The sequence below is a fragment of the Poecilia latipinna genome, unplaced genomic scaffold (assembly GCF_001443285.1).
Source record: "Poecilia latipinna isolate Pla-1442-1.1 unplaced genomic scaffold, P_latipinna-1.0 Scaffold1036, whole genome shotgun sequence".
Classification (NCBI taxonomy): domain Eukaryota; kingdom Metazoa; phylum Chordata; class Actinopteri; order Cyprinodontiformes; family Poeciliidae; genus Poecilia; species Poecilia latipinna.
Window position 1 is genome coordinate 219,171 of NW_015113652.1, and position 11,245 is coordinate 230,415.

The window sequence follows — 11,245 nt, forward strand, 5'->3', positions numbered from 1 at the left end:
TCTGAGCCCAGCCCGTTACCTGGCAACCTCGTCTGAGCCCAGCCCGTTACCTGGCAACCTCGTCTGAGCCCAGCCCGTTACCTGGCAACCTCGTCTGAGCCCAGCCCGTTACCTGACAACCTCGACTGAGCCCAGCCCGTTACCTAGCAACCCAAGCCGAGTTCCATCACGTTTGGTCAGCTGGTTTTACTAATGCATGCGCTGTACAATGGCTGCTGGAAAAGACAAGTGTTTTGCTGTTGACATATCATCCAGGACCTACTTGCTGGATTCTTGTTGGTTGTGCAGGAGGCTCCACTTCTGCTTTTCCCCAGTGTATTTTAAGCCTGGCAGGTCGCCAGACCTCAAAACCAACAGAACTAATCAAACTGAAATCTCTTTATGTGAGAATGACCTTGTAATGAAAATGTAATGGACATGTTTTGTGTGGCCGGTAGACGTATCCTAACCTGACCTGTTCAAGAAGGCATGGTAGAGAAACTTGCCTTGGTGATATTTTGGATGGTATTTTTGTGTAAACATCCCACATGTTCAGGTTGTGGTCATTCTGCTGGTATTTGGCAAACTGAGCGTATTCATCACTCCGTATTGGGAATAGTTTTCATTGTCTTGACATCTTCTTGTCCTCTTCATTGTGTTCTTCCTGTATAAGTGAAGCGAGTTTCAGTCAAGTTACTAAATATAGTCTCTGGCACGATAAAAGTGATTCACAGGAACGCTAATTATACCTAGAAGGAAGAGTAGGTTTCCTTCCTGCTCTGCCTGTTTTATATTCATTAGATTTCTTTAACTCATTCCTTAAATAAACATTTTAAAACTTGTTCTATTTTATTATTAAATTATTTGCTTTCTCTTTTCAATTTGTTTATTTTTCCACCTAACAGAAAGTAAGTCATTAAATACAAAGTTTGCTCTCATGTTTTCAGTAATGAGGAAGTTAAAGGATTCCCTGAAACTACTTATCGGTTCCTGCGGTCAGAATGAGGAGATCGCTGATCCTTTTATTATTATTAGACTGTGAGCTCTCCACATTCACAACACAGCAACAGTTCAGTTTATTTATATCCCACCAATTCACAACTAATTTTCATGGTGTGACTCTGTTTAACTGGCATTAATAATATATTGTTGGATTTATTTGCACCTGCTACACTGAGGAGATGCTGGTCTGGTTTAGTTACTAGAGAGTTTTCTTGTTTTTCAGGAACTTATGCCTTGTCTGAGAGGACAAATGCATTTTTAATTATCAGTTTATTGCATTTAGTGTACGTGAAATAAACCAGTTTGGTTCGGGCACTGAAACTGACTCGGTAAAATATAAATAAGAAAAATGAAGAAATATCTATAGAGTCTATCTTTGTGTGTTCCTTATAAAACTCTTACCACAGTGTGCATTTAATTAATCTGTTGATGTCTTTATACTCCTGTTTTTGTTTGTTTTTCTACTAATTGCAGCTTTCTCGTTGTTTTCTTCCAGTTCTACGTCTCTCCCAGTCTTGCGAGTTTCATTTTGATGATCGTTCCTCCCATCACCGTTCTTGCCATCATCTACGGCCGATACCTTCGCTCCATCTCCAAACGAACACAAGATGCACTTGCACAAGCGACACAGGTACGCAGGCCGACAGCAAAAAGTGGTTTCAGGGTTGTTGTTTTTTTTTTACTTTATATTAATTTGTTTTTATGCTCAGCGTTACATCTTTCTTCCCTCTTATTTTAATGTGACCCTTTATCAACCAGTGTTTGCTCAAGCCTCAGTTTGTATCGATGTGATTTAAAGCCCGCTCTGCCTGTTGTAACTTAATTAAAACTGGAGATAAAGTTTAATAAGCCTAATAAAACTGTGCGTGCAGCTGGCAGAGGAGCGGATTGGCAACATCCGGACGGTTCGGGCCTTTGGTAAGGAGCTGTCAGAGGTGGACAAGTACACACAGAAGACGGACTATGTCCTGAGTCTGGCCAGGAAGGAGGCCGTCATCCGATCCGGGTTCTTTGGAGTGGTAAGTGTGGCAACAGTCGTGACACAAACCCACAGTGATAGCAGGAGGTATTGCGCACTGGATTCCGCTGTGTTTTTTTTCACTGAATAATACTCTGCCATGACAGGAGTATTGTTATGCAAAATTCAAATTTTGTACATTTTTATACTTCCATTTGGGTTTCTACTGCAAACCAAGCACTTAAAAAAAAACATCCAGCCGCTTTTTGGCAAGTTAATATTTTTGGGGTCTGGAAAATGAGCCGTTTTTGAAACCTCCTGATTGTTAAGTCATATTCAATGGGCTTTGTGCTGTTACCTAGCAACCCCGGCTGAGCACAGCCTCTTTCCTAGCAACCCAATTTGAGTTCCATCACGTTTGGTCAGCTGGTTTTACTGCTTTATGTGCTGTACAATGGCTCCTGGAAAAGACAAGTGTTTTGTTGTTGACTTTACCACCCATAAACTTGTTGCATTAGTTGTGCAGGAGGCCCCACTTCTGCTTTCCAAAGATATCCAGCTATATAATTGCAAGTCTGTTTGCAGCCTTTGTTTCCTTTCTTTTTTTTTTTGTCTGAGGGTAAACATTGAGTTAGGGGTTTTGGTCAGCAGCAGCTTATTTGGATTTAGAGTTTAAAGGCCCTAGATAAGCTCAAAATAGGCAAAAATGTTCAAAAATGTTTTGTGTAGACCATAGATCTATCCTAACCTGTTTGAGGAAGCATAATAGATCACCCTTTAAAAAGAAAAAAAATTACAAGTTAAACAACCCAGTTTACAACTGGACTTTATCTCTAGGTGTGTATGTGTTTTTTTGGTTTGTAAACATTTATTAGTTGGTGGTGTCAAGGGGAAGTTTTGTCATGGATAATTTTAGCAGGTTCTCTTTGTGTAATCACTGTCAGTTGCACCAGATGCTGTTGTAATTAAGTAAAACGATGCATGTGTTTATGTCCTAGACTGGTCTGAGCGGTAACCTCATGATCCTGTCGGTGCTCTACAAAGGAGGCCTCCTGACGGCCAGTCAGCACATGACGGTGGGGGAGCTCTCCTCCTTCCTCATGTACACCTTCTGGGTGGGCATCAGCATCGCAGGTAACTCCAGGACTGCTCTCTGATGCACGTTGTGTGATAAACAGGGTCTGTGACTGATGGGGTGTTTGTGTGCAGGTCTAAGTTCGTTCTATTCAGAGCTGATGAAAGGTTTTGGAGCCGGAACCAGACTCTGGGAGCTGCTGGACAGGAAGCCTGAGTTTCCTCTAAATGGTTTGTAAAAACACATTTCTCTTCTCAGTTATCCATTAGCACAGTAGCCAAGTAAGAGTAGCACTACTTCATCATATTTTACTCAAGTAAAAGTAAACTGTAGTCATCCAAAAAATTACTCAAGTAAGAGTAAAACAGTATTTGGTAAAAAAGTCTACTCAAGTAATGAGTAACTGATTAAATTATCAATCATTTCATATCTAAAAATTACATTCAGACAGACCAAAATATAAAGTTAAGGTCAAATTTTAGTATTTTAAAGAACCAAAATGACAATAATTCAAACATGTAACAAAAATATCAAAAATATATTTTTTTTTTCAATAAAAAAAAAACAAGAAACTGCAGGCGTGTGTCTGTGTCTGATGAATTTGTGGTTGAAATATGTTTGCTTTTAATTCAGTGGGTAGAGAATCCAGAAATTTACTCGAGTAAGAGTAAAAAATACTTCATAGTAAAATTACTCAAGTAAAAGTAAAAAGTACAGCATAGTAAATATACTCCTAAAAGAATTATTTATTTATTTTCAAAAAAAGTTACTCAAGTAAATTTATTTGAGTAAATATAACTAGTTACTACCCAACTATGTCCATTAGTGATTTTTATGTCTGTTTTGGCTCCTAAACTTAGCATCCTGAATGTTAAAAATTAGACTATGACATACATGTCTTGTAAAAGTATCTAAACCCCTTCAACTAAACTGAACTACACGCCACATTAAAAAGAAAAGTGAAACCTGTTTGTTCATCTCAGGTCCAGTAGGTCGACTTCACAACAGGCACATTCAGGTTCACTGTATTTATTTTAACAAGAGAACCAGTCCAGCAACTTCTGCCCCACAGTTACCAACGGCAACAGAAAAAAGGGGGAGGAGCCATTTGTTACCGGTTGCTACGGTAACCACCAACTGCCAAGAGCAAACTTGAAATTTGTTGACTAAACTAAATGAACTGGAAGAATAAATAAACCAGTTTTAACAAACTTCACATCTATAATATTGTTAAAATAAAACTGTTTTATTTAGTTTTAATGTGTTAAACCAGTTAACTGCAAACTTTACAAACCAAAGAGCCGTTTCTGCCCTAAAACTTGGTTAAAGCAGCAAATGTTACATGACTGTTTGTTCTGTAGGTATTTATTTACAATTTTTAATAATAAATACATACTATAGGTTATTTGTGGTCATTTTTAAATAACCACCACTTTTATTTATGTTTTTAGGTTTTAATACAAAGAAAACAAAAGGAGGATTTATGCGTTTTCTTCAATGGGATGTTGATGTTTATGGAAATGAATTTAAACAATAAAAAAACAAGGCCAAAATTAATTTTCCTTTCCTTTCTAGCTTCTACTTTACCTGATTTTGTGTTTGTACATGCATAGCAAAAACAATCTAAATAAAAGTTATTGAAGGTAGTTTTTGTAATGTGAAAAAATGTGAAAGAATTCAAAAAGTATGAATTTTTCTTCAAGGTATAAGGTTTGTTGTTTTTTTTTTTTTTTGGTCTTTAACAAAACCCATTGTGCTTTTTGGCTAAAAAAAAAGCACAATGTCTTCTCCATTACATTGCTTTTCTTTTAACAATATTTCAGATTATCTGTTTTTATTTACTCCACTCCTTTACAGAGGGACGGATCCTTTCTCCAGATCAGCTGAAAGGCCAGCTGGAGTTCTCCGATGTCTCTTTTTCCTACCCGACACGGAAGGACGCTCATATTTTCCAGAACCTGAACCTCATGGTCCCGGCGGGAACCATCATGGCCGTGGTAGGGCCCAGTGGCTCAGGGAAGTCCTCCCTGGTGTCTCTGCTCCTCAGGCTGTATGACCCAGACGCTGGTAAGAGTAAATAAATTCTCGTAATGAAATAAATATATCCTTGGCACGGCCGTAAAATTCAGAGTTGACCTGAATTCAAAGTCCAAACGAATAAAAGCTGTAAAAAACGCTTGTCAGACAAGATGGTAGACATTGAACCTACCATCAAATCCATATTTTCCAAAAATTAAATGATCACAAGCCAAAAATTTGATTATTTGATCAAACCGATTTAGCAGCATTAGTGCAGCCCATGAATGAATGTGCTGCTGCCAAGTTAATGGAGATTTTTGCATCTCTATGAAACATGTCTCTTCTCCAGGTACCATTTCCATAGACGGTCATGACATCAGGGATCTGAATCCCTACTGGCTCAGGAATCACATTGGGACTGTCAACCAGGTAATTAAAGACCTGCTCAACACCAGACCGGAAAGCAGCTTAAAGGATTCAGGTTTTAAAGGAGAATACAGTAGTCACTGTGTTTTGTCTCTTCCAGGAGCCGATTTTGTTTTCTTGCTCCATCAAAGAAAACATTGCATACGGCGCCATCAACCCGGATGCTGTGACCATTCAGGACATCCACAGCGCTGCCAGAGTGGCCAACGCCTATGACTTCATCCAGAGCTTTCCCAAAGGCTTTGACACTGTGGTGGGGGAGAAAGGAGTGCTGCTGTCGGGTGAGGAACTGGAGCAGCAGTAGGATGGATTAGAAGCCATGCTTTAAATGGGGCATATTATGCAAAGTTTACATTTTGCATATTTTTGTGCTTCCAGTTGGATCTCAACTGCTTCTAAAAACAGACCAAGCACTTAGAAATAACTATCCAGCTTGGCAATAAGTTAATGTTTTTTTGGTGTCTGGAAAACAAGCCATTTCAAAACCTCCAGATTGTTAAAGGGGCAGTATTATGTATCTTCCAGCTATATAGTGCCATTTTATAGCACAATCAAGTAACAATGTTATCTTGCGTTGTTATAAAAATTATATATATCCTTTTAAGTCAATTTCTTTTGACTTAAAAGAAATTTCTCTATGTAATTTAGCGCCTTGAAATTGGGCCATTGTCTCTAAAAACTCCGCTTTCAGGAAGTGATCACACAATCGCTCCTCAGTTAACCCTTTAACATTTTGCTAGCATTGCACTGAGAAGTGGCTCACATAATAAGCTCAGCAGCGTTTTATACAGCTGAATGGTTGCCACGGCAGATTATTTAATATCCATGCATTAATGAATCAAGGCAACATTCATTAATGCATGATGCCTTGATGAAAAGATATACTTTTCATCAATCAATCACATTTTATTTGTATAGCACATTTCAGCAAAGTGCTTCACATCATAAAAATAATGGAATAACATTATAACATGATTTAAAGCTCAAAAAAGTCACTTTCACATAATGCCGCCCCTTTAAGCCACATTCCACAGCACTGCATCACTACCTAGCAACCCTAGCCTAGTTTAGGCCCGTTACCTAGCAACCCCAGCCTAGCCCAGGCCCGTTACCTAGCAACCCTAGTGGAACTCCTGCATGTCTGGTCATCTGGTTTAACGTCTGTATGCGCTGTAAAATGGCTTCTGGAGAAGATAAGTGTGAATGAGTTTGGGGATATCTTTCTAGTGGAAATAAAAAGCTGCCACTGGTAGGATGCAGCTTTTACTCACGACTGATCTGTGTCTGGATGTCAGGTGGTCAGAAGCAGAGGATAGCCATCGCCAGAGCTCTGCTCAAGGTAACCACAGCCACATGTTTTATTTTGTTTTCAATGAACGGCTATATTTACCTTTTTGTTTATTGAAATTCTCTGTGAAAAGATCAACACAAAATTCACCTTTCTGTACATAATAAGGCATAGAGGTAAAAGGAAGATTAAAGTAGGGTTACATCAAGAAACAGTACAAAAGTATCTAACTGATCACTGTAAATGGGCATAAATTACAAATTGGTAGAGAAATTCTTCCTAAAAAACATGAATTTGTCATTTTAATGTTTCTTTTTTTCAGAACCCAAAGATCCTGCTGTTAGACGAAGCCACCAGGTGAGACTGACTGAGTCTGCTTCCAGTGGTGGTGGCTTTTACCCGACACCTTCTGGTTAAAAACACTTCCTGTTTTGTTCTGTTCACGAAAACTTTTCTTTTCTTCTTTACTTCAGTGCGCTGGATGCTGAGAACGAGTTCCTTGTTCAGGAGGCTTTGGAGCGCCTCATGCAGGGTAATCCATTCATTCAGTCGTTACAGCTTTAAACAAGCAAACAACCTGCACTTCTTTTATCATTACCCTTGTTAATCACACTTAGGACTGAAACAACTACCGTAATCGCGTTGAATCGGCTATTGAAATAATCAACTAATTTAGTAATTGCTTTTGTCATTAAGTGGATATTCAGACTCAAACTTGCAATTTGCTGAAAGAACAACATACTCAGAGCAGTAATTAAGCTACATTTGATTAATCGATTAAGCATCAGAATAATCAGCAATTAATTGATTAATATGATGATTAGTAAGATTTTAATCGTTAACTGACTCTAAAATATGCCGTTTGCTTAAATGGCAAATTTTAGAGATTAATTTAGAGAATAATCAGTTTTAAAATATTGTGATGATTTTAGAGTAATTGATTGTCAGAATAACCGAATAATCGTCAGAATAAGTAACTAATTGTCAGAATATACAAATAATGTTAGAGTAAATGATTAATCGTCAGAATAACCGATTGTCAGAATTATCATCTGAATATGCTAATAATGTTAGCGTAATTGAATGTCAGAATAATCAATCAGAATAATTGATTAATCGTCAGAATAATCAATCATAAGAATAATTTATTAATCGTCAGAATAATCGATTAATCATCAGAATAACCGATTATTCGTTAGACTAATTGATTAATCAATAATTAAAATAGTCATTAGTTGCAGCCCTAATCCCTCTTTTGATGAACAGGGAGGACAGTGATGATAATCGCTCACCGCCTGTCCACCATCAAGAACGCCGACTCCGTCGCCGTCCTGGACCAGCGGCGGGTGGCCGAGTGCGGCCAGCCCACGGAGCTGCTGGGAAACAGGCAGGGACTGTTCAGGAAGCTGATGGAGAAGCAGGCATTTCTCCAGGAAGAACAGCAGCGGGCGCTTCTCTGAGGAGAGAAAGAAGAGGAGGGGATAATCGAATATGAGGGAAACCGTGATTTGAGAACAGATTTCCTGAGACTGGATCACATTTGGACTGAAGCCAGGATTCACTTATTCCTGGAAACCGATTTAATTCGAGTAAGATCCGAGGACAAACTTTTTACTCGCTGGATGTTTGATTTCTAAATCAAACCCTCCCAATTGCTATGAAACTTTGTGTAATCACTTTATACAAATCAGCCAAAAACACTGCTAAATGTTTATTTATGTACTGGTGTCTGTACAACAGATTATTTTATAACTTGAAGCTTTCTACTGCTCGCTTTAGGGCCTAAGTAAATACAATCAGCTATTTGTGGTTTTTACACTGTACTGAAGATGTTATTGACCAACGTGAGCTCATTTGTTTGGAAAGGTTTGGTCTATAAATTGTTTTCTATGTAAAATTGTCTTTCAACATCTGAATTTCCAGTTATTTACATTTGGTTTGAACTGGCTTCTGTAAAGCTGCTCAGCTTGACCGTTTTTATGAAAACGGGTCGGGTTTCCAAACCATCGTCAGAATCAGAGGTGCTTCGTATGTCAGAGTCGTCCGACTTAAAGCTGCAGTATGTAATGCAGAGGTTCCCAAACTGTGGGGGGTGCCGTGCCATTGCAGGGGGGGCGCAGGAAACCGTCTAGATCAGGTGTCCAAAGTCGGTCCTGGAGGGCCGGCATTATGCATGTTTTAGTTCTATCCCTGGTTTAGCGCACCTGGATCAAATGATGGCTCATTAGAAGGCCTAAGAGGAACATTGACATGCTGAGAAGGTTGTTACTACCACAAAAGAGAGAACTAAAACATGCAGGACGCCGGCCCTCGAGGACTGACTTTGAGCCACCCTGGTCTAGATGAAAAAAAAAACAAATAAAAAAACATGAACATGAGAAAAAGTTCTTAACATATTTGTTGAAACCGTCGCTATTTCAACAGTTTCATATGATACAGATAATCTGAAAAAATCAAAAAATTTTGATTTTTTGATTTTTCAAAAAATCAAGCCTTATCCAGTGATAACTAGAAACAACCAATCAGAGCCAGGAGGCAGGTGTTTGTGCTGTCAATCACCTTCTGCGTGACGCTACCATAGCCTGTCGTGAATTCTCGGACTAGTTAGTATGACCACTGATGACGGCAGATAAACAGAGTTGTTTATTTTCCATTAACACATATAGCAGGGATTACATGAGGATGATTGACAGCGCTAAGACCCGCCTTCTGCCTCTGATTGGTTGTTTTTTGTGGGAGAGCAATGCATTTCTTCAGACAGCAATAGTAGCTCAGGGAGAGATTGACCTTTTTACAGATTATCTGTTACATACTGCAGCTTAAAGGTTTTCTGTTGCAAATTAGAGAGTAGCTGTATAACAACTGTACGTCTCAGAAATGTAAATATATAATAAAAGCTTTTAATTCTTTATAAACATGTCAAAAACCACTGAACTGTTCACTGAAAACTAAATATTACAGCTGGTAAAGAAATCCAGACCCAGAAGGAATAATTCTCTCCATGAAACATTTAAAAAGTCTGGATTAAATCCCCTCTTTTTTGCAATATCTGACTTTCAAATGAATATCCAAGTGGAAGCACCAAACATTTTTATTGCTCCCCCCCCCCAAATGCTATAAGATTGTGCCCCCCTGTGTTGAACTGTAAAATTATAACTTCTAGTATATATGTTTATAGTTTATTTACAAAGAAGGGCAAAACAATTGTGCACCTTTGATGCAAGTACTACCATGACAGAACCGCTCTGATCATTTGTTATTGAATGACGTCCTTTTAATATAAAAGTATTTTTTGACGTGGAAACGGAACAAATCCAGCGCTGAACTTTCACTAAATCTTAATTTTGTGTCAGTTTGTGGTTTTGTAAATGTGGAGTCATTAAATATTTGATTTAAGTTTGTAGATTGTATGGTGCAGAAAATGAGACCAGTTTGTTTTTTGTTCATTTTATAGTTTGTTTCTTCAATTTAAAAGTGTCTTGTTTTAGCCTCTATTCAGATTAGTTTTCCATCATTGTGTTTATTATTCTTTTGACTATGTTTTTAGTTTCCTGTTTTATCTTTTTTGTGTTTAGTGAAGGTTTAAAAAAAAAGGAAATGAAATTGAGCTTATCTGATTCACTTCAGGTTGGAATAAATTTTCAGATTGTCAGTGTGATCAATGTCTGTCACAGGAAGTACAAATGTGTTCATTTTTAAAAGGTTTTAATATGAAGGTGTATAAACATCACCTAAATTTTATCCATATTTTCTAAAGTATTATTTCCAAAAATAAATTTAGTGGAATATTAATTTTGTTTCTTGCTTTGCGTGTTTTATATTTGTTTTGTTGTTTTTAGGCCCAGTATGTTTGTAACACGGGGGAAAGAACCCGGATCGGGACTGAGGACGTGGCCCTAAAGCCAAATGGTAGACCACTGAAATATCAATCGGTCTAGAGTTTCCCAATTAATTATACCCAGGTAGGTCTGGCTGAGAATGAGGAAACAGAAATGGTATACAAAATATATTTTATTTATACATTCTTTTACAATATTAAAAATAGACATTATTCTAATTTAAAACTCACAAACCCAGGACAAGACTAGAAGCAACTGGAACCAAAAACAAATGCAAACCAAATTAGTAGAAACACAAAATAATGTTAGACAAAAGAAAAACAAATCCCGCATTGCCCCAACCCAGTCCTAAGGCTGTGTCCAATAAGCTAATAAAAATAAGGAGCTATGCACTGTTCTGGTTCTGCACTGTTTGTGGGAGCATAATAGACAACAGCAGCAATCTGCAATACCAAAAGAAAACAATGACGTATCTGCTGACAATAATACAGACAGGTAGGGTAGTGACATCAAAAATCCATTTATCCTACCAGTATCAAATGTCCACGATCTAAACACTCTCACAGCAACCCGATGAGCACCGCGCCAGCGCTCAGCTGACCGAGAGCCAACTCAACAACGGACCCAACAAACACACTCAGATTGGCGTGCACACCCGG

General features: G+C 38.1%; 1 protein-coding gene across 1 annotated transcript in view; it reads left to right on the forward strand.

Annotated features, from left to right (window-relative positions):
* The window catches only part of abcb10 (ATP-binding cassette, sub-family B (MDR/TAP), member 10), a 15,397-nt gene extending 6,740 nt beyond the window's left edge, over window positions 1-8,657 (forward strand). Inside the window, exons 4-14 of the mRNA XM_015051233.1 lie at window positions 1,478-1,612; window positions 1,854-2,000; window positions 2,938-3,073; window positions 3,149-3,244; window positions 4,872-5,081; window positions 5,383-5,462; window positions 5,560-5,740; window positions 6,755-6,798; window positions 7,070-7,104; window positions 7,221-7,279; window positions 8,014-8,657. Coding sequence (XP_014906719.1) covers window positions 1,478-1,612; window positions 1,854-2,000; window positions 2,938-3,073; window positions 3,149-3,244; window positions 4,872-5,081; window positions 5,383-5,462; window positions 5,560-5,740; window positions 6,755-6,798; window positions 7,070-7,104; window positions 7,221-7,279; window positions 8,014-8,207 — 1,317 coding nt within the window. The 3' untranslated portion in view covers window positions 8,208-8,657. The remainder of the gene's footprint in view (window positions 1-1,477; window positions 1,613-1,853; window positions 2,001-2,937; window positions 3,074-3,148; window positions 3,245-4,871; window positions 5,082-5,382; window positions 5,463-5,559; window positions 5,741-6,754; window positions 6,799-7,069; window positions 7,105-7,220; window positions 7,280-8,013) is intronic.
* The last annotated feature ends 2,588 nt before the right edge of the window (window positions 8,658-11,245 follow it).